Source organism: Cyprinodon variegatus, unplaced genomic scaffold (assembly GCF_000732505.1).
Source record: "Cyprinodon variegatus isolate N-32 unplaced genomic scaffold, C_variegatus-1.0 Scaffold736, whole genome shotgun sequence".
In the NCBI taxonomy this organism is placed as follows: domain Eukaryota; kingdom Metazoa; phylum Chordata; class Actinopteri; order Cyprinodontiformes; family Cyprinodontidae; genus Cyprinodon; species Cyprinodon variegatus.
In genome coordinates this window covers 24,733-52,052 of record NW_015151189.1, presented here as the reverse complement: position 1 = coordinate 52,052, position 27,320 = coordinate 24,733, and the positions used below count along the sequence as shown (strand labels likewise).

General features: G+C 36.2%; 1 protein-coding gene across 3 annotated transcripts in view; it reads right to left on the bottom strand.

Annotated features, from left to right (window-relative positions):
- drd3 (dopamine receptor D3) overlaps positions 1 to 27,320 on the bottom strand; it is a 48,865-nt gene that overhangs the window by 21,145 nt on the left and 400 nt on the right. For 2 of the 3 annotated variants that reach the window (XM_015395310.1, XM_015395312.1), the window contains exons 2-5: positions 24,505 to 24,596; positions 23,653 to 23,979; positions 6,243 to 6,355; positions 963 to 1,099 (exon numbers count right to left, since the gene is read on the bottom strand). In XM_015395310.1, the coding sequence (XP_015250796.1) occupies positions 963 to 1,099; positions 6,243 to 6,355; positions 23,653 to 23,979; positions 24,505 to 24,507 (580 nt within the window). In that variant the 5' untranslated portion in view covers positions 24,508 to 24,596. The remainder of the gene's footprint in view (positions 1 to 962; positions 1,100 to 6,242; positions 6,356 to 23,652; positions 23,980 to 24,504; positions 24,597 to 27,320) is intronic. The other variant, XM_015395313.1, reaches the window with a different exon arrangement.

Below are 27,320 nucleotides of genomic sequence, written 5' to 3'. Positions count from 1 at the left end.
CCCTGCATTATTTATAACAAAGCAATTTATATGCATAAATCAAGTAGAACACTATGGCGATAGCAGTACTGCTCCTCTAGTGAAAGTTAAATCTGTTGGGCTCTTTTTGGCATCAAGACAATTATTCTTATTGCCACATTGCCATATGGAACACTGTAAAAAATAAAATAAAATAAGATAAAGATGTTTTGCAGTTCTACTACCCATGTGATGCATGACGTTAAATTAGGTTAAGCATACAGCACGGCAAATCACATGCTTTGATGTTTTCAGCTAGGACCTGCTGACTGTGGTTGGATTGTACTTCCACACAACAGATGTCATACAAACCAAGACAATGGATGTTAATAAGAAAATAAATCTTGTCTTTTAGATAATTGTCACTACATAAAGGAAAATAAATGATTGATCCTTGCTGTGTTGCCTAATAGTGAGGAAATAGAAAAATTACTAGTTCTGGGATTTATGATTGGGATCAACTAATGTGAACCTTTTTGTTCATCCAGAACATGTTCCCTTTTTTACTCTGTGTACAGTAAAGGGAACGTGTGAGGCAGCATTTAGCTCTGAGATGTGCAGAAACTACGTCAGTACATCGGGAATTATAATATTATTATTAATTGTAGTTTTCTGACTTAGTTTAAAATGTATTCAGTTAATTTCACTTAAATTTAATTTCAATTTTTTAAAGTTTTACCTTCATTTGAGCATTATTCTTGGTTTTTAATGTAATGTTTACTTTTAGTTAGCTTCCTTCAAGGTACACTGAATTACATTGCTTATGGATAGTGCTATGAAAAAATAACTTGCTTTAGTTTGTGCAAAAAAGTCTAGTTTTTGTGTCATGCCTCCTGCTACCTTTAAACAACAAGCAGTCTCATTTTAAACCCTCTTGTGCTTCAGTGCTGTTTGTTACAATGGCACAGCTGAACTTGAAAGCATAAGTAGAATATGGTTGTTACCTGTGGTGTTAAAGCCAAACAGCAAGGGACAGGACACTGCGAAAGCAAGGACCCACACTGTAGCAATCATGGCAAAGACTCTTTTCCTCGACCGATGGGTTGTGTTGTACAAGACTGGCATTACCACTGCTGTGTACCTGGGTACAAAAACACACGCAGGGGAAAAAGTTTGAGCTTACAGGGAGAAAAGATTGTCACATTCAGGTACAGGACTATAAAGGACAGAAGAGAGTAAAAATACCTATCCCCCTTTCAAAAAAAAAAATGTTGGTCTTTGGGATCCTTTGAAATATGCGGAGAGAAAGCTGTAGATAATATAAAGACCAAAACCTAGACTCTACAGGGACTCCGGTTTAATAATTAATCAGTGTGCTATATATGCCACAAGTGCATAATGAGCACTGGGTAATAGCAAAATAGGGAGAGAAAAAAAATTTGATTACGCTATAAAAAAATTGCAATTGTATTGGAGTTCAACCTCAAGTTGGTGCAGCATTGTGTTGTTTAGAGCCAGATGACTGCCAATGTTATTTATTCTCAAATGATTACTCTGATCCTGCTCTGAGTAGAAAACGGAAAGTTAAGCCCACATTGGCACCAACTCTTTGTTCATTCTTTTACTACCCTCGTTGCCAAGGTTTCGCCAGGTTAAAAGGTGTTTGGTTAATTGCAAAGCACAAGGCTTATGATTTAGTTTACAATAAGTGGTTCTACTCTAAGACAGAAATCTCTTTTGCTCTAAATTAACTTCACCTCTGACTGGATCCAATAATAATCCAATTTTTTGTGTGTATTTCTTTCTGTCTAACAGTCTCAGAGCATCTATTGTTATAAACATATTAATATACAACAGGGTTTTAAAGGTATTACTTATGACCAGTGGCAACAAATGCTCCTAATGACACAAAACTGCACAATTATGCTATGGGAGCAAGATTGACTCACACAATAATCAATCACAGAAAATTGTCCTAAATAATCACACCTCTCTGGTGTAAATTAACTGGTTGTAAAAGGTGAGAGGGTGTCTAACAATACACAATTACACAAACAAAAAGCAAAAAGAAAAATTCTCCAGCTAATCTGTGTTGGTGATTAATACCTTGATAAAACAGTTAATTTCCCCTCTATTTCTATTCTATTTCTATTTGTTAAATCTGTCTGTTATTGACTTTAGGAAACCTGCCCTATGAGAGAAAAGGAGAGGAAGGTTTGAGACTACATGATTACTGACATACGAACAGCTTAAGTAAAGGATTTGCCTTTAGGCCTACCCATATTCTACTTTGAGTAAGTGCCATGATGCCTAACTTCAAAAGCCAATCGTATTTTGAAAAAGAAGGTTATATAACAGCATACATGATTCTATCTAAACGTACCAATCTCTATATTTATTATTTTCGTTTTAAGGCTTTTTTTCTTCTTGTACTCAGGGTGGATAAAAGTAGCTCTGCATACTAAGCTGAGAGAGGGTACACCTTATAACCAACATGTAAGGATTTAGAAAAAGAAATAAAAACGATTTGTAAATTTGTGCAAGTTGTAATGCATTGCTGGTAGTCCTAATCAATTTACAAAAACAAGCTCCAATATAAACTGCACCTCAAGGAATAGTAAAATAAATGCCACTTAGGAGGTTGCTAATCTTTTCAACCACCAGCAAGCTCCTGATATAACCCTGGATACATATTTGAAGAGTGTTCTAATTAAAAATAGTGGAGTTCATTTGAATATTTCAGTTTTCTGGGACATATCACACTTTTAAATCTACTTAAAAAACTTTTCTACATAGTTAAGGTCAAGTCTATTCCTTTGACTTAATGTTAGCATGTTTAATTTAATCCAAAAACAGAGGTATAAAAAGTATAGTCCAGAGAAAAAGTTGAAAAAGCCTTCAGAAAGCCTGAGGAGGTTTTTGATCAAGGATACTTTAAAATATTCCATTAGATTTGTAACATGGAAGCAAATTCAAAAGAAATCTCATACATTTTAGAAATGGGAATATTTGTCTTTAAAGCAGAAAGTTTTTAAACTGTAAAGTAAAAAAATGCAATAAAACTTTGTAGTAAATTAGTAGAACTTTTAGGGATTTCCTAATTAGAATTAGCTTATTTGATTGCTGAACCTCCTTTGAAACATTATTATAGAAAAAAAAAAACTATGACCACTTTAATTTATGTATTTCTAAGCATTGCTGGGTAGATAAAACCATGCATACTTAACAGTCACTGCTGTACGCAGTTATCAAGAGCGGGAATATCATTATATTCAATGGGTTTTTAATTATGAGAAAACCAATCCCCTTTTTGTAGCCATTAGATGGTAAAAGACCAAAGCGCTTTACATTACATTCAGTCATTCACCTTTTGTGGATTAGTTAAATCCACAAAAGGACAAACTCCTGCATCCATCGTCAATGTTGCCCCAGACATTAGCAAAGTCGTAGGATCATTCTGGCTGGATATTTGAGGACTTTTTGATCAGTTACATACCTGATTACGCAAGGATTTTAAGCATTAGGGCTGGGTATTTTCGCCAAAGTCCTGAATGGATTCGATTTTGATACATACAGTTCTAAATCGATTAATTTCGATTCGATCGGTTTTTACAATAATGAAAGTTGTTCAACTGTGTTTCAAAATAATCACGTGTTTTATTTTCTTCCTGTCATATTAAACACAAAGTGCAAACTTGTAAATCTGACAGTTTAAACTTGAGATGTGAACAAACTGTCTCATAAGTGCAAACTTGTTTGTGAAAAGTAAAAAAGTGAAGCCTCATTCAAGCAGCAGATGTGACACAGTGGGGACACAGCAGACATGCATGGCTGCATTATCTCCACTGTGCAAACCACATGTGCAGCGTTGTCTGAAACAACTACAGGGTGTTTTCTGGTCAGCCCCCATTTGTTAATGTCTTCAGTCAACCTATTGGCTATATTTGTAGCTGTCTGGCTTGAAGTCATCTTGAGTGCATCTTTCCTGCTCACGCGCGTCACTATAAAACAAATCGATCTCATTTCCTAGACATCGATTTAACAAAAATGTAAAGGAATCGATTCAAAATCGATTAAATCGATTTTTTTACCCAGCATACTCTGTACATTTTTCAAAACCTTTTTTATTTGAATTTTCTTATTTGTCCAATTAAAACATCCAATTTTGTCTCAACCATCTGACCAACAAGTTGCCACCTTTAGGTGAAAGATTTTAATATTCACTACTGAAAACGATCAAATGTAAAACTGATCATAAACTGGAAGATGCTCAAACAATACTGTCACCGTCCACTAAGAGGTAGGTTGTATGTAAGATTTTAATCCTGATTCGCATTTCCCTTTGGGAAAAGGTTTTATTGATATTGATATCAGATGAGATAAAGTCTGAGCTGTTTTACACAAGGTAACAAAAAGGATGCCTGGAGACATTAGAGTAAGGCCTTAAAACCATTCATAACATTCATAACAGGGAGCTCCTTTTAATGTATAAGATGTGTAGAATAATGTAGAACATCTACGTTCTTTTAACTTTACTTAAAGCCAGCAGCTAAATGTGTCATAATCCTGGTTTGTTAACACTCAGTTTACATTCAGCTCTGCTCCTGGCGTCATTATCCCTCATTCTTCTCACCTGTGCAGGTCTGCATCTTCTCATCGGTACTCATGCTTACCACCTGCTCCTCTGCCTATTTAACCAGACCTCATACCAGAGTGAGTAGATGTCTAGCGTTCCTTCCATGCCGGATTGACCTTGCTTTTGCCTCACAGATTCCATTAAATATATCCTGTCCCAGCCAAACTATTCTGAGCTTTTTCATTTCTGGACACTGACCTGGTTTTGCCTTCTGACTTAAGATTCTCGCCTTTCCCCTCAGATACCTCCTGATTTAAACTCCTCGGCTCAAATCTGTTTCTGTCCCATGACCAACTACTGTAGTTCTGTTTTTTCTCTTCAGACTCCAAGACAAAGAATCTCCATCTAAGTGAGTTTTTTTTTCTTCTGCCCAGTCATTTTATTTTTTTTTTTGCTCAGTTCACTTTGATATCCAACCCAGCCACTAACTACATCCCTGTTCCTGCTTATTGGGTCCCTGTTCACTTTGTACACTTTAATAAATTTGTTAAAAGTTATTGTGTCTAAATATTGGACCCTCGGTCTGTAACGTTACAAATTGGTTACAACCTGGAAACATGTATAAATAATTAGAAATGTATGTCAAAAATGGCTTTGAGATGAATTAATGAACAGAAAGAAAAATTAGAAACTGAATTTTATTGATGATAAAATAAAAAAAGTTACTTTATTGAACTTCAGTTATTTTTGATCTGGAACATGTAGAAAATGTTAATTTCTACATTTGAATTTTTTTTATATGCATGAAAGGTTGAATTTTTTTATATGCAGATTATTTTAACACTCAAAAATTAAACTGAAAAATAAGTATTGAAAATGTAATTTGAAAAAGTAATGTGAATTTTTAGCTTGAAGAGAAATTAAAAAAAAAATTTCAACTGTGTAGAAATAATGACAATGAATTTTTTTTAAGGTCAAAAATGTGTTCTGAATATATTTTAACACTGAAACAGTAAGTACCGTACAAACATACAACATTTAAATTTCAGTGGCATTTTTAATTCAAATCCCAGCAACACAGATTTACTTCCGTATGTTTATATGAAAAGTATTCCACACTGAGAGAAGAGCTGCTCAAATTTTAACTAAAATAAACTCTCTGTAAGACAAGAACTCTCTATTTATTGTCAGTTAAGGAGGTTATTTTCATAAGCTAACACATGCAGAGCAAACCTGGGACTAATGGGAGATTAACTGCTATGCAGTGTCATGGAAATGCACAGCTTCATCTGAAGCTTCCCTAACCGAATCCCTGATACGAGCTGTATAAATAGATCCCTCAGCACCTCTGGGTCTTGCTTAGACCTTTATTAATTTTACTATTCTCTTGGTGCCTCTGGCCTGTAAGTTCAAAGACCTTCGAGAGACTTTAAATATCAACTGTGAGACAGGAAGGAAACTACACAAATAAATAATGTAAATATGCAGTCCACATCCAAAAGAAACTTTCATACACAAACACAAAAGGGAGGTGTGGGAAATTGCAATGTTCTCCATTTAAAGTAAAACAACCAGATCAAAGAAAACATAATCATAGAAAGTCACTATCCAGCATTAGACTTCAAAACATCCATCATCATGTGACATGAGAGGACTGAAAGATGTCATCAAAAGTCCCAGTAAATGCAGTGAGGAGGTCCGCACTCACCTGTCAATGCTGATAGCGCACAGGTTGAGTATACTGGCAGTGCACATCATGACATCCAGCGTGACGAAGATGTTACAGTAGAGTCTGCTGAAAAGCCAGGCGCCGCCAACCACCTGCACAGGACAGACAGGCTGATTAACAGAGCCCGCATTTCTCTTCCTCTCCATCACCATGACGCACGGGTGAGTGCATTTCGTCGTGCAGGTGACAGAAGCCAGAGGGATTGGAAAAATGAACACGCAAATGCAGGGTGTATCTTACGCACAAGCAAGCAGAAAAAACAAGCCATGGCTGCATTGTTTTGTTTCATATTTACTCACATACTCTTAAAATATATATTAGTATATAAATAAGTTTATTAAAACGAAAATGAAAGAAAAACAATCTAATGCGAGCTAAAACAATAGGGTGTGCAGTTGTATTCAGCCAAGATTTTAAAAAATGTCTTATTTCCTGATATTTTTTCCATAAAAGCTAGCTTTGTGTTTTGGAATAATAATAATACTTTTGATATCATCAAACTGTTTCACCCCAACTGTTTATAGCTTGATCATCTTCTATTACCATGGGCCTCACAGATGATTCACAGATTAATGCTCACCTGAACAGGCCCAATCAATTTACGTGGATAGCCATGTCTTAGGAAATTTGGAAATGTGCGTCACACGCAGCGCCGTGTGCAGTGCCCTAGTGCTTGTAAATGTAATGGTCCAATGAAGGTACTTTAAAAAACAGGACATACAGACATGTCCTGGGAAATACGGACGTTTGGTCACCCTATTACTAACTATCAAATGCAAATAATGTAGTTCCAGTGCAACTTCTCTATTGCACACACTGAAAAAGGGGCAGGTTCTTGGTGCCCAATGTGAGACTGCCCTTTTAACAATAAATATTGAATATGTGTAGAGATTTCATAATACACAAATACATTTTATCAAGTCAGTAAAGCTGGCCCTGCACCATGACAGTGATGTCACAGCTTACAGGTCCGTAATAAAACAAACTTCACTTTATAAACATTTTGTGACAGTCATATGTGTCCTGAAGCCTTTGCAAATAAAAATGTAAATCTTTCTCACTTCCTTTGTCCAACTTTTATCTAGTGTGTGCTCAAAATGCTCAGTTTAAAAAAAATCATGCCCTTTATGACATCATGTGGGGGGGCGCTTCATCTAGCAGGCACAATATTTCTACCACTGACTCAAAGCATCCAAGCATATCCAAGCAGAACCTTATGGCGACAGTCATAATCATCTGCTGGTGAAAGCAAATCTGTTGGGCTATCATCTAGCTCTAGGACATCAATTCTCAAAGCTATATTGGGAAAACAGGATAGCCCCCCTCTCCCTCTTTGTTTTCAGACATCTTGAAAAAATCGTGGTGTTAGTGCACTGGCTGAGGTTGCTAAAGATCGCAAGATGCGCCCCAGAACTACCATCCATGTTTACTGCCATGCAATATGTCCTCTACTGTGAATGCAGGACACTGAAGTGGTATGAATGCAGTTAACACAGGAGATCAGATACAATACGCATATTTTAGGAAATGTGAACAACCTTGCAAAAGAATTGCTTTTCACAAAAATATTAGAATTAAGCATTAATGCCTGCAGTATGAACAGAGCTTAAGAGACCTCTGAGACCTTTAAAGAGCAGCTTGATTAATAATCAGATTAAATTACACACAGGTGGACTATTTACTAAATAGGTGGTTTCTGAAGGCAGCTGGGTGTACTGTATTTTATTCTGGGGCGTTTCATTAATAATAGAAATTAATGCTAGACTATTTATATTTTTAGATGTATCCCTCACTTCACAAATATACACTATTTTGTGTTTAGCTACAGTATGATCCCTTTGAAGATTGTGGTTGTAAAAGGATAATATATAAGATTTAAAGGGGTATGCATACATTTTTTAAGCCGTGGTATTGTAGTGGCCAGTGTAAGCTTTCTATAAAGGTGTTCTTTGATCCTTATGACTCTAAATCTAAAAAAGAAAGTTAAAAGGAGGACTCTGACTTAAATTGCTCTCACTACTTTCCATAAAAGGGGAACACAACACAGGCCAAACCAACAAGACCCTTATCTCCCACATCCCCACTCGGTAATGGCTGTCTGACAGAGACAGATGGGATCCAAGCACCATCACCTCATTTCCAAATCTCCCAAATCAGAGATGAGAGTGCATACCTTTCTGCACAGGGAGGTGGCAGGCACACATGAGAATACAAACATGCCCATATAACAGTGTAAATAGACAGGAATCTCTCTCTTATTTGCAGTATAAGATTTTGTAGTGCAAGGCCTTTTTTTGAAGTAAAACTAACTCAGAGATAATTTTTTTTTTATTTCTCTTTATCAAGCGATTTACCAAAAAACTGGGTTACACAGTGTCTAAACATCTGAGGCCCCCTTTCTGTTTCTTTCAACTGGTAAAAATGCAGTATCATCATCAGCATGTCAGGAAAAACAAAAAACAGAAAGTGATTTTTTTTCTCTTACTTACTTAAAAAAATAAAGAAATTAATAAATATTAGAAAAACAGGTAAGGTACAGAGAATATCTATAACAAAAAAATGTATAGGCCTCAAAACAAAACCCCTGTACATCTAGTAAATTACTCAAATACATATACATACTGTATATATGGACTGTGCTACCTTTACTGTCTCTCATGAGTTTGGAGCTCACCGTTTTCCCAATGGCAAGAGACAGAAAAAAAAGAGCTTACAGAAATTGATTCTCACAGTTTATAAATTACACCCTAAATTTTTTACAATCTGTGAGTAGGGTTTTTTTTTAAAGAGTGCCGAAGGATGTGTAAGGAACATCCCTCCCTGCCTGTGTGACTTACTGTCGCCGAGTGTATTTCTAATCTGGGGCACCCACACTAGATTTCGCTATGCATGACTGATTTTTTTTTATCATCTTATGTCTCGTTTGATCTTTTATTTTAAAAATCTGACGTGGAGAGTACACTTCCATTGCCTGGTGGTTTATACAGGCTGCCGTTGCTAAACTTATTTTGGGATTCATTGAAAAATGTTATAGAAGAACATACCTTATCTGTTAGAGAATGTGGGTGTTTCCAATGTTCTATATTCAGATATACTGATTGAAAGGTGTGGGGCAAAAAAAAAAAAGGAAAACAAATGTCTGTGAAGATTCAGGGTGGATAGCTTTGAAGGCTGGTAGTTACGCCATGATTAGATATTTTGAGGTGGAGGATTTTTAACTCCCCTCATCAACAGAGGTTAAGGGAGGCTTTTGTGAACCTAATGGGCCAAAGCCTTAATACTTCAAGCCACTTGCTTCGAGACGGTATCTCAGCAATGCCAGAAGCTTGTGCTGCCTTTCCTGTTGACGCAGGATAACTCGCTACTAAGGCAAATGTGTGAGTATGTTCTATTATAACCTGGACAGGGAGCTATGGTGATTGATTCCTTTAGCTGCGGGGTACTTGTGTTACAGCAGCTACTGTTTTGACAAATAGGAAAATTCAGCTGTAATAACAACCGTTCAGCCACTTTGTCAGTAATGAGACAATCATTGTAAAACAAAAAAATATCACTGGGTTAAGTTCAATTTAAGCGCCAGTATACAGATTAGATTATAAGTGGTGATTTGTAGAGTAATTTGTTATTAATAGATCACCTCACCTTCACCACCCTCTGCTGAAAAGCTTTGGGAAGATGCTCCTTTTTTTCCCCATTCACCTGCACTTTGGTACCTATCATAAAATCTCATCTCCTGCTTTAACAACCATTGTTTCTAAAAGGGCAGCAAACTAAGCTACATTTAAAGTCCATAGGGAATCCATGATGTATTGCTAAGAGGAAGATGAGAAATACCAGACAATACAGCTTTCTGTACTTTAAAAACTTTAGAGGCACAATTCACAGACACCATATAGCCTACTCCGACTATTAAACAAGGATGCAAAAATCAATGGAAATGCTTCTCAAATGATTCAGAAATTACCTGAAAAAATAGCATGACTTAGTATTTCTCCATAAACACCTGACAAGCATTGATAAGGATTCTCTGCTGATTGCTTGGAATAATGGCAGCTTTATGTTTTCTTATCCATTCAGATATTGAGGGTCCCATTTAGGGCATTCAAAATTTATTTTCACAAGTTTTGTTGAAAATAAATAATAAAAAAAAAAAGATATGAATGAAGTAGTGTTGTTATTGTAAAAGTAATTAATGTTGAATTAGTAAAAACATACTTTTTAAAATGGGGATCGATTTAAAGAAACACCTTTTTTCAAACATTTTAAATACAGCGTCATACAGGGAAAACTGTACTGTAAAAATATCTGCTTAAATTCACTTTTAATAATTGTATTTTATCTAAAATAAAACCCACTTATTTCAAACATATAATTTTGTTCTTTCGAAGCATAATGTTACATCCCCAAGTTGGATGTCTTTGTCCTTGCATCAAATTAACACCTTGCTCTGTTTAGGCTCCGCCTTTAAGACTGGCTGCTGCGTCCTCAGTCTGTCCAATCAAGATCACCTGAAGACTATTTAAGGCCTGTGAAGCAGTACTTCAGGGCCTCTGAGCCATTTGTCGGCCATACACCTCTGTGTTCCTTGTTGAATCTAATGGGCTGTTAAGTAAACCTGCTTGGATGTTTTTTTGTAGGGGAGAGCTGCCCTTTTGTTTAACCCCAGTTTTCTCCTGTTTATGTGTTGGGTAGGTAGGGTATTTTATAGTTTTGTATATTTTGGTTCATATTGAGTTAGGTAAGTCCACTTTTCTTTTTTCTGTAGGGTTTTTTTTTGTTGTTGTTTTTGTTATTTTGGCCTGGGCTCTCCCTGAAGCTTTTACCATAATTTATTCACAAGAAATGGCAGAATAAAACCTTTAAATGCCCTTTTGATTCCTTCATTCACTGTCTACATTTATGTTGGTCCTTTACACCCCCTAGACTCAGCCAGGGCACGTAACAATAACAAAAATACCTTGTCAGCATTACTAAATAAAAGATTACTAAGTATGCTAAAATTTTGAGGCAATTAATTCAAAATTTAAACACATAGTTGGCTAATAAAATTTAAATCTCAGACTGGTTAAGGTTTGCTATACTGTAACACAACACTGACAGCCTTCTCACTCCTGTTCAGCAGAGCCTCAACTTCCTGCTCTTCTATGCTTAATTACAGGAGTGGGAATACTCTTGTGTGAAAGCTGGGTGTCCAGCTGCAGCCAATCTACAATCAAGCTCCAAGAAAAGGCCCCTGCTCTGCACACAGCTTGCTGCAAAATTGTAGCTGGAAATTGACGCTGTTAGTCATGCTTTGACTACATTCTTGGTTTTGCTGCTCTGCTGGCACTTTGATTATTAATCCTTGGTCTTTTTTTGTTTGCTGTGTCTCTGCTTAATTTGCTCATTTCTCCATGACCCTGACACTTAGTTGGTATTCATAGTTCATTTCTGAATTCAGATCATACTTTATGTGATTAAAAAAAAACTTTTAATTTACCACTAATAGGTCCTAAGTACTAATTATGCTCTCCTCAGAGCCTTGTAAATGTATTATTGCCCTCTGAGCTTTTTTTTTTTTTTAATATTTTGTCTTTTGTGATGGACCAACAAAAACGAGAGGAAAATTTTGAAACTGAAGGAAAATTAAGGTTTTACTTCATTGTTTTATGAACCAAAAGATGTTTAGNTATACTGGGAATGCGCCTCATTTTCATTTTTTTGCCAGATGTAACATTTGAAATCTATGCGAAAAACTATGTTGATCTCTTCAGACTGAAGCACCCTATTCCACATATCTGCTTTGCTTTCTGGTTCGTGGCAAACTATAAACACAGTTTTTTGGGGGGGGGGTTGCCTTCTATTCAGTTTTGGCTTTCTATATGCAACTCTTCAATAAAGGTCACGCTTACCTGTCAACTGTTACCGCATCTTCAGTCATGAGATTACTCGGATTGCTGCAACCTCCAAAGATAGAGAACGTTTTATGATAAACTCTTTTTTTATATAAACTGATTTATAACAAGGATTGATCTGGGATCTATGTGAGTAAATTTTATTAGAAAGAATAGAATATAATAAATTGGAATAGAAATATCCTTCATTCTTCTACAGTGTGGAAATCCAGATGGGTCAATGGCAAAGCAATTAGGAAAATGGAAGCCCAGGTACACATAGGACAAATGAATCACAACAAATGAGCAACAAAAAGATAAATTAAAGACCTATCAACATTAAAAGTAAAACAACAAGCCCATATACAAGCATGTGTGCAAACTGTGCGCAGTGCTGCATTGATCCAAACAACTCGTATTGAGTGGAAAGGAGCTATATAAATAACAGCATGGTTGTAAACACAGAGTCAAAGGTCTTTTAGAGAGTAGGAGGTACTCAAAAAGAACTCAGTCTACTGAAAAAGGTTAAGTCTGTTCTGACCCTTCCTGAAAAGTACATTAGTGTTGTTACTCAAGCTCAATTTATTGTGAAGTAAAGACCAAGATAGTTCTATTAGTCCAAGATCTCACATCAATTCACTGGATGGTGACCTGTGTGAATCTGGTGCGTCTACATCTGCAGAAGTTTACCACCAGTTCATTAAATATGTTTATATAAAAGGACTAAATTGACTAAATGCCCTTGTAAATAGATTTAAATAGGTTAGTCTTGTTTAGTGCTCCAAAGTGACATTTTTTTCAGAATTGAAACTTTATAACTTACCTGAATTAAGTACATTACATATAACAAGAGAGAAGATAATTGTGGAGTCTGTGACTAATGGTTGTATGAAGCCAAATGGTTGCCCTATATTTTATTTAGTATTAGAGAAAATTGCCTGAATACAAACAGACTCAATAATTTTCAGTTAAACATTGTGGTTTTAACGCCGCATCAACTGAATATGTCGAAGGTGTATTGATGTTTTTCAAAGCTTTGTAGAGTCTTTTCACTGGATCTCAGACACTGTTGCAGAAACAGGTTGGCCTAAAAGAAGCTTTGAACTGATAACATTTTCTGGTAGCTTAGTGCTAATTTGTTTCTAAATCTAGATCTCAACAACACCCACTTTTTTAAACAACACACAACTTGTCTTATAAACCACAACACTGAAATAAATGTTTTCACACATCTTATAACAACCCACTGATGGAGTATGTTTACTCAGTGGGAATCAGGAGGTATTTCATTGTGACACTGTTAGAATATGTATGTGATCAATGCTGTCAGCAGTAAGGTGTGCTGTGTGTCTGACTACAAAGATGCAGCAGGGGCAGAAACAGTTGTCTGGCTGGTTGCAAATAGAAAATTTCAAGGTGAAAAAAACTTCCTTATGAAAAAACCTGGGTTTTAATTTAAGCATAAAAATATATTAAAGGGGGTATATATATTAAAAAATTTGTTGATAACTATGGATCATTCTTTTTGGCATCGACATTTTATTAAAAAAACAAACAAAAAAAACACTAATTCAAGCCAGAAATAAAAAAACATAGATAAATTTTAAAAAAAACTCACTAAAACAGATTTAATTAGAAAACCATATTTGGATATTTGCTTTCTCATGAAAAAGATAAGAAATGATCTGATAAATATTTGTACGTTTTTCATAAAATGTGTAACAATCGATAAGTTCAGCTTGAAAAAATTTGAATAATTTGAGTTTATTCATTCCACTGTTAGACTTTAACCCTTCCCTTTTTTGATTTCTCACTGTCCTGATCTCAGCACTGATGCCTGGTCTGATTACTTATTTCATACACCTGCTTAACTCCGCCGAGTTCTCATTACCCGCTCATCTGATCCACCTGCATTAGTCTCTGGGTGTGTTCAATTTTAGAGGCTGCATCCTCCATGAACTTGGTCTACCTGGACTGGGTCTTTTAAGGTCCGTGAAAAGAGCTTTGGTTGTGAAGTCAAACAGGTCAGGAGCCACCGTGCAGCCCAGCACCATCGTCACGAATATCACATTTATAGTCCTCACACTTCAGAGATATTATAATCTGTGCTTAAATGTCAACCAAACCCATTTGCACAGGGACAGAAAAAAAAAGTTCAATAAACCAAACATTACCTGCCACATATCTGACTCAATAACCATTAAAACGAACTATTTTCATACATTTCAGATGGAACTATTCATATACTTGTATTTTATTAAACTGCCCTTAAAACATTCAAAACTGTTCGTTGTCATTTCCCTTTTTCCTCTGAGCACGGAGTAGCTGGCTTGCTTGGACTCGCAATGAATCACGGGATACCCGAGGCTACATAGGATACACCGGACCCGTACTTCAAGCAAAATTAAGCCTTCAGTTGCCGGCCGCATAACGAGGACCTTTCCAATCCAAACAGACCTCGGCGCCGCGCTATGACATAATCGGCCGATGAATCTTGCATTCGGAGGATGCAGTTGCTGAATTCGAACTCAGTCACCATAGAACCAGCACTCAGACAAGTCATTAGTGCCAGATTATTTCGAGCATTTGGTGAGACTTATTCTTGCGTGCTTGTTATCTGACTACCTGCTCTTGATCGATAACCGATAAAGGCTTTGGCTTCACCCTATCGATTATCCTGCCTATGTTTGTCTGTTCGGTTCTGATCTCCTACCTGTCCTCCAACCACCAATACATCGGTGGCTGGAACCAACTTCACCCTCTGGGTGCGGATTGAACTATAAGACTACGATAGTGACTTGCACTTTCATGATCATTCACCTCCAGAAAGACCTAGTCCCTAACCTGTAGTCTCCACCCACAGAGGTTCCTGCTTTAGATGCAGTCGCCACTTACTCCGAATCTGTTGTCAATAAACGCTCTGAAACATTTAACTGTTTGTCCGCCTTAAATACTGGATAATTCAGTTCTTTGTTTGACACTCACGAATTGAGATTCTTATACGTGTCTAGGTGTCTGAAGGACAACTCTCTGACATCTAAAACTTACAACAATATTTTTTCTTTGACATAACTTTGATTGAAAAAGCCTTTCATCTTTCTATTGAACAATCTCTTGATAGGAATGATGAGCCACTTTGGCCTCCCGCTGCAGCAGACTGTATACTGAAAAATGACTCTTTCACCATTATGTATCAGAATGACGTAGAAACTCTGTCCCTGTGTCTTTCCTATTAAGAACCAAAGTTCATATTTTACTCATCATACTGTAGATCCAGAACACATTTCTGAACAGTTTTCAACCTCACCCACACGTTCTTTAGTAAACTGCTGCGGGCAGCATTGATCTCTTTTTGAAAGCGGTAGCTTTCTCATTATAGCCTTATGCCCACCAATGCCACTAACTGCAAGATGATAGACTCATAAGAACAATAACTGGTTAATATTCGAGACACTAGGTGGTATGCAAATCACACTGACTTAAGATTGCATTGCATTGCATGGTATTAAAAAAGAATAGCATAGATTTTCCCTATGAAGCTCTTCTGTTGCTGATATTCTACACAGTCATAAACTGATATGATTAAAACTCTGTAAAATTCATGCTTTTAATTAAGTCAGATCAAACACAAATAGGGAATCAATAAAATCCAACCTGACTGAACTGAACAGTAAAAATATTAATCCATAATTTTTTTTTTTTTTTTTTATGTGGATCATATCACAACCTCAAGGGGAAATTGTTTAATAAAATAAATAATATGGGTTTTAGAATTAATGAACTTGTTCTATACAGTGTCGTGGCTAACTAAGAAGCATCATTATATGCCACCTGCAGCCTTTGCAGGTTGATTTTTCTATATGTAGTCCACAGGTGAGCAGTGTACAGAGAGGTACAATATGCATTAAACAGTGCCACCTTTACTTTATTTATAAAATCATTTACAAGTGAAAATGTGAAATTTCCCAGCCGACCACTATAGTCTGAAAAATCTTAATAAAACCTCATGTAAAAAAATAGCCTTGAAAAAACCACTAATAAGTAAATAGACAACACTTGTTGTAAACGGGTGTAAATCCCAGTGATTTTCCATTTACATGTTTAGATAATGGAGAAAGATTCCAGTGATCATTCTGTGTATGTTTTTTCACTTCCATCCCCTCATTGCTACACAGCCAATTGCTGTTGAGTATCAGGGTCACATGTGCAACAGCCTATCAGTTAGGTATATTAGTTGAAGTGGGGAAGTATGAAAGACTATGGCATGTTGGGAGAAGCAGAGCTGCAGGAGCTAACTACTTAGCCGAGATGACATGAAAAAAGCTGTTTGTCTAACATACAAACTATGGAATTGGCCAGGTGTTGATGGCGAGCTGAAGGTCCAGGCCTAGAACCCAAGAAAGATTGCACTTTGGGTGCACAAAGACTTTGGATCTCCTGCCAGGCTGGTAGGAGACTCCTTGCAGCCAACGAACAATTTTGTTTCCACTCTGCTCTGACTTTTGTCAGTCCACGACCTGCACTGTACCAAGCACTTTAGAAGGAATTTGCTTGGGACCTTTAATCAACCCCAGCTCGGGGTGAATGGACTGAAGGGATGTGGTTTCATTAATTGTGGAATTGATTAATTTTGTTTTTCTTTTTCCTCGTTATTGTTTTGTTTTCTTTCTTTTTTGCGCATTTTATATGGCCATTTGGATGATTCACTGATGTAAATATGTATAAAATTTTCCTCACTATAAATACAAAGCACTCGCAACTGCAAACTTCTAGTCTCTGTCTGCTGTTTCATGAGTTGTATCTATCTTCTGAGAACTAGCCTATTGATCTTATTTGTTATGATCCATTTGAATTAATTTAAAATATAGTATACTGTTTTTTACAGATATGCTACATTGTGTTCGCTTTTGTTTCACCCACCAAATTTTGGATAATCCTTGCCTATTTTGCATAACCAAATGGAAAAGCAAATAACTGAGGAAATGTACACCCAAATGACATGTGTGATACATCAATTGAAAGCTAACACCTTCTGGTTTCTGAAAATATAAACTAACCTTCAAAAATTACTCAAAGTTGTTTTTTTATTCTCAAAAAAATAATAGGTCTTTTTTTGACAGCACTAATAGAAAACATGCTTGATAAAAGGCATGTCTCATTGTATAACATTTGTTCTACATCATGTCAACCATAACTGCAGAAAATTTCTGTGGGGCCTTGAACTCTTGGTGTCTCCAAACCTCTCCAAATGGGCCGTATTGTGTCGAATTGTGCCATTTGACCCATAGAATAACATTGAAGCAATTTGATGCTCACAGGTCAATTATGAAGCAAGTATTTTTCTACTTTTTTTTTATTACTTTTTAATGACTGGTATATATATATATATTCAAGGTGGAAGGTTGGGAAAAAAAAGTATCCCACAATGTGAACATCTAAAAGAGCAATGCTCAATCTCTTAGTAAGCATTATGATGTTGTGATGCATTTTTTTCACAAAAACATATTTTTAATAGGAGATTACATATACAGTCCTTTGCGAACGTATTCAGCCCCCTTTTGACCTTTTGCCACATTTCAGGGTTCAAACATAAAGATATAAAATTGTAATTGTTTGTGAAGAATCAACAACAAGTAGGACACTGTCATATAGTGGAATAAAATTTAATGGACATTTTAACATATAAAAAACTGAAAGAATTGGGTGTGCAAAATGATTCAACCCCCTGGAGTTAATACTTTGTTGCGCCACCTTTTGCTGCGATTATGTCTCAATCAGTTTTGCACATCGAGAGACTGACATTTTTGCCGATTCTTACTTGCAAAACAGCTAGAGTTCAGTGAGTTTGGATGGAGATTGTTTGTGAACAGCAGTTTTCAGTTCCTTCCACAGATTCTTGATTGGATTCAGGTCTGAATCATGACTTGGCCATTCTAACACCTGGATACCTTTATTTGTGAACAATTACATTGTACATTTTGCTTTATCATTTTGATCATTGTCTTGTTGGAAGACAAATCTCAGGTTTTCAACCAGAAAAATCTCTTGTATTTGGCTCCATCCATCTTCCTATAAACTTGAACTATCTTCCCTGTTCCTGCTGAAGAAAAGCAGGCCCAAATCATGATGCTGCCACCACCATGTTTAACAGTGGGGGTGTTGTGTTCAGGCTGATTTGCTTTTATGCCAAACATACTATTTTGCATTGTTGCCAGTTTGATTTTGGTTTCATCTGACCAGAGCACCTTTTTCCACATGTTTGCTGTGTATCCCCGGTGGCTTATAGCAAACCTTAAACTAGACTTTTTAAGGATATATTTAAGAAATGGCTAAGAAAAGGCCAGATGTGTGTAGTCTCCCACTTAAGCTGTAGATCTCTGCAATTCATCCAGACTGACCATGGGCCTCTTGGCTGCATCTTTAAATGGGATTAGCCTGTTCCGCTTTATTTTGTAAAGCAGAATAAGATTTCAGTCTTTAAATTTGCAAAGCTCAGATAATAGAGACATTCACCCAAAGACTTGCAGTTGTAGGTGGTTTGAAATTGTACAAAAAGGCAGCTCTAAAAAGTTTTGACTCTGGGGCTGGATACTCATACATCTTCCATGTTACAGATTATGTTTATGAAAAGACGGCATTGAAAACCACCTTCAGTTTTTCCTCTAGTTTCAAATATTTACACTATCTTGTAGGTGGTAAATCACATAAACTACCAAAAAAATATATCAAAGTTTTTGGCTGTGACAAAATGTGAATATATTTATGGGGTACAAATACTTTAGCAAGGTCCTTGTACTTTTTTGAAGCTGTTGCTGTAGACAAGTCATGTGTTCAAAACTAAGAAGAATCATTTAGGGTGAGTTGTGAAAAGAGATTGCTCATTCTCTGCTGCAAGTAGCTGCCACTTTTACTCAGGCAGAGGTCATAGCTCAGCTCAACCATCGAAGGATAAGGTAACTTGGGAGGAGGCGTATGATTTGTTCATCCTCGCAGCAGAAAGACAGATCATCACATTTCTGTGAAGCAGCTAAATAGACACCCTGTGGTCACAATAACATAATCCTCCCCTTTTCTTCCTGCAGCTGATGGTGCTTACTTGAGCAGATTTATAAGGTATTTAGTATTAAGCTTGGTATATTTTCTTCCTCCCTGATCTTAGAACTGCTTTCGTTTGCATTTAGCCTTAAAACAAAATTATTTGGAAATTTTATATTATGCTCTGTTAATGCTCCAGTATTTATGAAATTAAATAATTGATTTAATCCAAAATGAAGGCAAAAAAAAAAAAAAAGCTAGGACAGCATAACGGATTTATATTTAGGCAAAACTAGGTGATTGCCTAGAACCCCAAGTGCCAGGGGGCCCAATAAAACTCCTTTTATATGTATGGTTAATACAAGTATTACTTATTTGTGCACATTAATTATGTTTTTGATAAAAATCTTTTCGCTAAAATGCCATCAGAATGCTTATGATATTAAGTGTGTCTAACCCTAACCCTTTGCCTAGGGCCCAAAAATATTCTAAATCCGGCCCTGTGTGAAGTCCATCCTGGATAAAACACAATTAGATGCTTCAGTGGTGCCAAATATAAACATGACTCTCTTACAGCCTGTCTTTAGAGTGCAGTCTTTTTCTTTGATTAAACCTGATGCTTGAGGTACACGTAATGGGGTTGCCGAGCAATGAGCATGACAGGAGGTGCTGAAGTAAATTAACAATTAGATGGTAAATAACAATTAATTAAGACGAATAGCCTTTTCTATTTAACCTATACTCTTTCAGGGCTCTTATACTTATCATCAATTAGGTCTAAGACTTCAATGAATTAGTATATCACTGAGTAATTATTTAGCAATTTGAGATAATGGTAATATTTTAGAACATTATTATTCACTGGTGTTTATCAGAATTTAAAGTACAGTGATTAGAAAAAAAAGACAAAAAAAAAACTACAAGAGCCATTAAAAGTCAAGACAAAATGCCAACCTAATTATAAACAATTTATGACATAAATTAGGATTAAATAGGCTTTAATTAATGAAATTGTGGTAGATATGCCCTTTGTAGTTAATTAGTGAAAAAATGAAAATAAAAGAGAAAATTATAAAGTAATTAAAGAAAATAACTGGCATGTTTGATTTTTTTGGAATGATTACTGTTAAACTCCTGAATATGTATTCATATTGAAATTGCTTGAATAGTCAAACTGTTTAACCTTAATTTAATCTAATAAAATAATATGTAGAACTATATGAACAATACAGTTTTCAAATCAGGTAACACTTATATACTAATTATTAGCAGGAAGTTGGGCAATCCTAAAATAACACTCTTAACATTAATGTTGTAGATTCAGTAAAAATAAAAATGAGCTTTTACTCATTACTCATGTGTATGCAAGAGCTGGAATTAGCACTGTAGCATGGCTGCAGTCTACAACAAGTTACTCTGTACAAATTTGATTAGTAACAGGGTAAACCCTTATATGATGCAGCACAGAAAAGGCATTACGAAGAGCATTCTATCCTTTAAAACAACTGCTCTTACGATGATCTATATGAATCTAAATATTTTTTTTTAGAAGAAAATATAAACATTTTGGCAAATTCAACTTCTATTGGTGGTATGGAATAGAGGTGTCAAAACTACTAATGTTTATTATTCAGGTAGAAGTATACATTGTATTGATTAAAAACACTTTTGTAGAAGTTAGATTACCAACTTAAGCTTTTTATTCAAGTAAACATGTGAAAGTACCATTTTTAAAATTACTTAAAATATAAAAGTAAAACTAATGCAGGAAAAGAAAATTGAAATGCTTTATTGAACTAGGCAACTAAAGGAACATTTTTTCTACAATTCTGGATGATACCTTCCTTATAATATACTTATTCTTATACTTCCTTATAACTAATGGTAACAGTGTCAAATTTACCTTTGCATCATCTTGAAACACTATTCATTTTGGTAGATGGAGAACAACAAGTTGGTGCAGTACTGAGTCCAACCACAAAGAAATTGTCTGGATGAAACTAATTATTTTGACGGTTTTGATGTTTTTTAAACATCAACAGGCCATAATGAAAATTAGCCTTAATGAAACGAAAATAAAGTCTATTTTTAAAATATAAGGAGTAGAAAGTTAAGATAAATGCAAATAAATGTAAGGCGTAGAAGTGAAAAGTTGTCTAAAAAAGAATTATTCCAGCAAAGTATAGAAAGTAGAAATGTATACTTAATTAAGGCAAGTATTTGTACTTTGTTACTTGAAATCTGTAATATGGACGATGCTAGTATGGATGGGCCCAGGGGGAAGATTACTCTAATCATCTTCTTAAGTTATTCAAACAGGCTCATGATGACTTACAGCATAATGTCTCCTGCCGGTGTCCGAGCGCAAAAAGAACTTATTTACATTCATGTCAATAAAATCTTTCTAATTGCTTCTTTTCTTTGCAGGAGTTTCTCCAGGTTGAATTAAAATGAGGTTTTTATTTAATAAAGAAAAAACCATATTCATGCAAACCTGTCCATATGTAACAGGGTAACTGTAACCTGACTCTAAAATAACTTATTCTGGAAGCTGGGTTAGTTTTATGCAAAATTTAAAACATGCATATCTTCCAAAATTTTTCACTTTTGTCTTGTCAGCCCAGTGAGTATTTTTCCAAAGGTCTGGTGGATCAGCACAATGGTTTTGACAATTAAACATTTTTGTTTGATCTTTTCAGGGACAGGTTTTCCTTGAGTGTCGGCTGTTTAAATAATTATTTCCCATTCTCTTTCCTTTTGTTTAGCGACATCATATATTTCCATCAGTGATTTTATATGCGCAATTTGAAGGGTCGTAAGTTGATAGAAATATCAATATTTTAATCAAGCTACAAAATTTTCCAAAAAAGTCTTTATGCTCACTTGACATGGTTTCAAACGAACAGTAAATATGCCATAGATGGGATGGAAACACAATCATTAAATAAACTCTGCAAGCATTCAGAAGTAAAGCATTAGAATTTCACATCTCTCTCAACATCTCTGGTCAGCATGCACCATCACTAATACTTGCCGACATGATAAAGTAGATCTTGGCCAATTGCAATGCATTCATTAATCATTGATCTGTTATACTGTCACAGCTAAATGTAAAACAACTTTATATAACGAAACCATGTATAATGCAAAGCTTCATTCCATTTGATGGAAAAAAGGAACCTGAAATTTTTTTTCCAGTTTGCTTAACATTTGGATGCAAACATGGCGATTGACTAAGGCAACTGAGGCTTGTGTTACTTCAAAGGACCACAAGTGATGCCACAAACCGGTGGGTGGCAGTAGTGCTCACTAGTGCTCTTTGACAAACATGGTGGTCTCCAGTAAAGCCCATTCAAATAACAATTACTCTTAATTAAAAACACTTATAATTTATTGAAAAGTATGTAATAATTTAATTCTTAAATTACTTTCAGAAGTTTTCAGTTTCAGTTTTCAGAACCTTTTTGATCTCCTAGATTATTAAATTATGCCTTTTTGGAGTAATTATGTATTCCTGGTGACTCCTTTCTACATGCACCAGTGTTTGCACTTTCAGCAACCCTAAAAAGAAACCCTAAAGCATTGTACATGGCTTTCCGACAGAGTGATGCCTTTTTTAATTAGCTGGCTTTATATGCTAAGCAGCCTCCATGTTAATTGTGTGGGGTTTTTTTTTCTTTTACAGGTTCAGGCAGTAACCAGGTTTGGGTAAAGCCGGGCATACACTGTATGATAATTTCAATTGTTATACTCAGCTACAGTTTAAACTGCACGACGAAACTGCAGGGTTTAAAAGTTCACAGATCCCGTGTATGTTCTCACAATGTACGGCAAGACGTTCTGATGCAATCTACATGCTCACACTGCACATCCAAAAACAAAACGTTGTTCTCAGCACCAAGAGCTGATGCCAGTTGGACTCATCAATCTGGAAGAAGAACTCCATTGTTTGCACATGCATACTGCTAGAAGTTCTGGTAAATTGGCTCGTAGATGCTTGTAGCTCTGCTTCAACAGCAGGATTTAACCACCCACACCTCACGAGGGTGGACTGAATTTCAAAAATGTTTTATTTTATTCTGATCGTACGATTCTTGATCAGGAGTCCAACCGAAAAAATTCTTGCACGACTGGAGAATCGCCCCAAAAAGGGAAAAAAGTTGTACAGTGTATGCCCAGCCTTAAGGCTTCTGAAAGTAAGGCAAAAAAAATAATGTAATCAGTTAAATAATTATAAAAAAAAAAAACATTTTGTTCTAGTGGTTTGGACAACATGGACATCATCATTTATAATCTGCATCTTGTTTCCATTTAGAATAAGTTTTGTTGATATTATAGTAGGTTAGATGATCCAAAATATTTACACCTAGTTTAGTAAGGGTTTAAATACTTTTTTTTAGGATATTATAGGGATGTGGAGAACTAAAAAAACATTACTTCTTATGTTCTTTGTTAGCCAATTTATAAGTTCAGGTACCAACCTCCAGGTATACGGCCCAGGGCATGACCAGCGAGGCAACCAGCAGGTCAGCCACAGCCAGGCTGACCACCAGGTAGTTTGTTGTGGTCTGGAGAGAGCGCTCCCTCAGCACAGCCAGGCACACCAACACGTTCCCAAACACAATGGCCAAGATGAGCAGGGAGTACAGCATGGCGTAGTAGTTGCGCTCATCCTCCCCCAAAGAGTCCGAGCTCTCATTCTTCTCATCCCAGCCAGGTCGGTCCGACTCGTTCCAGAGTCGCTCTGCACTGCTAAACATTGCCATGGCTTTTCCCCAGTTACATGGGAGGTGAGATACTTGGCAAACCTACCAAAACAAGAAAAGGAGCATTGTTTAGCGCTCGTCTGATAGTCACAGTACATCCTCTCCTTTGGATTCCCATGCAAACATGGAAAATATATTTCTAACAGCTCATTAGTCAGATAAGTGCAGCATAATTGTCCTCTGATGATGGGAGCACAATTTCACAACAAAGCTCCGTCTGGGAAAACTGCCTCTTAGCAACAGAAAAACAGATGAACTGATAAAAGAAACGTAATGGTTGAAATCCCAGCTGAAATCCTATTTTCTGCGCATCACTCCTGTTTCCATGCGACACTGTCTTTAGTTTTCCTATTAAATGAGAAGCAGAGGTAATACTGTCATCCTTATTGCTTCCAGTAGGCTCGGTTAACTAAATAAAGACGATGCAGAAATTAATGCTTGAAACAGCGAAAGACATTTATTTAGTTTGGTACAACTATTAAAATGATATGTTAGCTTTGATGAGGGCTGTAGTTGCATGCTTTTGAGCAGAGTCAGTAAGGTTAACACATCACAAGTGCAAGCTACCATTCCTGAGATGTCCAGTTGGCTGTAGTCCCATTTTCTGCTCCTTGCACTTCATCTTCCCTCTCATTTGTCTCCAAACCCCCCAGCCTGGCCTGAAGCCAAACATCAGAGTGGTAGTCATGCTCACACCTGTGCCTACAGAAGCAGATATAACAAAAATCTGCAAACCCTGTTAGATGTATATATATATATATATATATATATATATATATATATATATATATATATATATATATATATATATATCAATTCAGCTCTTTCTTCACCTTTAATCTGGTATTTATCGTTTACATTTTAACTTCAGAAGTAAATCTGTCTTGGCGGGAATGCAAAGAATAAAGGCTACATTAACCTGGTTACATTTCAATCTGAAAAACTCACACGGAGAGAAAAGACAATTTTGAGAAATTCATTACTTTGTCTTTGGCACCCAGACCTCGTCAGGAAACATAGAGCTTAACTTTAAAAGATATGCATGAACAGGAGCAAAGAATAGGGCTGTTTCCCCCCCAGGCCTGAAACTGGTGGTGGAGTGGAGATAGATGAGGATGGTCAGTCTGTAGACTGCTGGTTAGAGAGACGGTATGCTGAGCTTTATGGGGAGATCCAGTGGACCGCGTGAGCTGATACTAGAGCTTCACTCACGGACCTGGAAGATGGAAGTCCAGTTGGATAACACAGGTTGAGAGAACATGTCCGTGATGAGCAAGCATGGAGCGACAGTGGAGAGGAAAAACTCCCCACTGGGAAGAAGCCTCTGGCAGAACCAGGCTAAACATGGCAGTCTTCTGCCAGACCAGTTGAAATGAGATGCGGAACGCAGTAAGAGTCTGGGAGGAATGACACTCTGATGAAGTTTAGCTGCAATGGTTGAGGAGGGGCTGGAGGTGGGTTGAAACGGGGTCATCTGAATGAAGTCACACAGCGCATCCACCGCCTGAGCAGTAGGTAGCAGACGATGTGGATTGGAGGCCTTTTAAGATGAACTTTGGTTGCTGATTGGCTTTCGTGGAGGTGTGGTTCAAAGCTGATTGGCTGTGTTATAGGCAGATGAAGGCGAGTTTATTCAGTTGAACTTCCACCTAGGCTCCATAAGTATGCACACCTTCAAATTTAGCATAATTTCATTCATTTTCAGCAATGAATCTCCTTTGGTCTGTCAGCTCCCCATGTCTTGACTTCTCAATATTTTCTCACTCTTCCTAGAAAAAGTTCTCCAAGTCCATCAGCTTTGATTTTGTCTTTTCTTCAGCTTTCCTCACGCAGTCCCACAAATGTTCTATAAGACTTCGATCTGAAAGGCAGACCAACGTTCCTAAACTTTAAATGTCCTCTATTTTAACTCATTCTATGGATGATCTGGATAAAATGTTTGGACTTTGAAGAGTGGGAAATTAATTATTTTTTTTATGTCTGGTTTCTTCAAGACTGACATTTATAACTGTACTATACTTTAACTGCCTTGAAAATAAGTTAAGTTCTGTTTATATAAGCCCAGAGCAACATGCTGCTACCCCTATGTTCCACTGATGGTATTGGTTATTGTTTTGGTGATGCTCCCTCACAAAATTACTTTTTTAAATTGTTACAAAATTATCCGTTTGGTTTCATTAGACCATAATACATTCTCATTGAAGATTTGGAGATTTCTGTCACACAAAGAACACAACCAGCACTATCTGGAAATTTCTAACTCCTTTTGCCACAGTATTGGATCTATCTACATACAGTATATGTTGCCATGGATTTTCTCTGCCTTTCTCCTGACTGACACCTTTGTCCATAATATCACTTTGATCTAAATTATGGGTTTAGCTAGTCAAATAGTTAATGTAAAAAAAAAAAAACTAAATGGATTATATTTGGAACTAATTATGTTCTTATGTTCGAAACAGATATTAACACATATGTTTTTTCAAAAATAACCTTGCAAACAAATCATATATTTTATATTCAGTTTTCCCTTTTAGTCATTTTAGTTTAATTATAAATTATAAATGTCACATAAAAAGCAGAAAGGGTTCTGAAATAATTTGCCATAGTCTCACTTTCTTACATAAAAATGTCTAGTTTATGTATAGGAGCTCAAGAAGATCCATCTTATTCTGCTCCTCTCTCCCTCAAGAGCAGAAATGTAAGAATTTAGCCAAAAAGGCTGCGGGTTGGTTTTAGACCTGGCTTGCACTCAAGTTTCTAAAGATTTTCCCCGGTTTATTATTCCAGCCAGTTCCTGAATGGACCCAGTATCACATTAATGGAGAAACTGAAGAAGCAGAGGAAGTCAAGGCACTGAGACAGAAAAGCAAGAAGTGCAGGGGTAAATTTTAAGCCAAAAAATATTTTCGGAAGCTGCATAACATTGCAATCATAAATTATTTCAGGGAACTGGAAAGTATGCAAATCCATGAATAAAAATAAATTTTTAATATGAGCGCAGTCAAGGGTTTATTTATACTCTGAAATTAGACTCATTTTTACCCTTTTGCTTCAGGAAACAATCTGCTGTGCATCCCATGACCTTTTAGTGCATAGTTAATGTACTCTGAAATCTGCCAGGGCGTTTTTAAAGGATGGGAGCCCTTTAAAGGACGCATAGCAAGAATGATTTATAGGCAATCAAGACTGACACAATCCGGTTGTTTTTCTGCTTCTTTGATTTATATGAAATTCATCAAATATTAACAATCGTAAAATCTTTAAATGAGCCCAAATTTCATAAACTTTTGAGAATAGAGCGTCTAATAGAGACTTCTGAAAAAAAGGCAGATGTTAAATAAAGTCCATGACTATTATACAAGTGATCAAAATAGCTACTA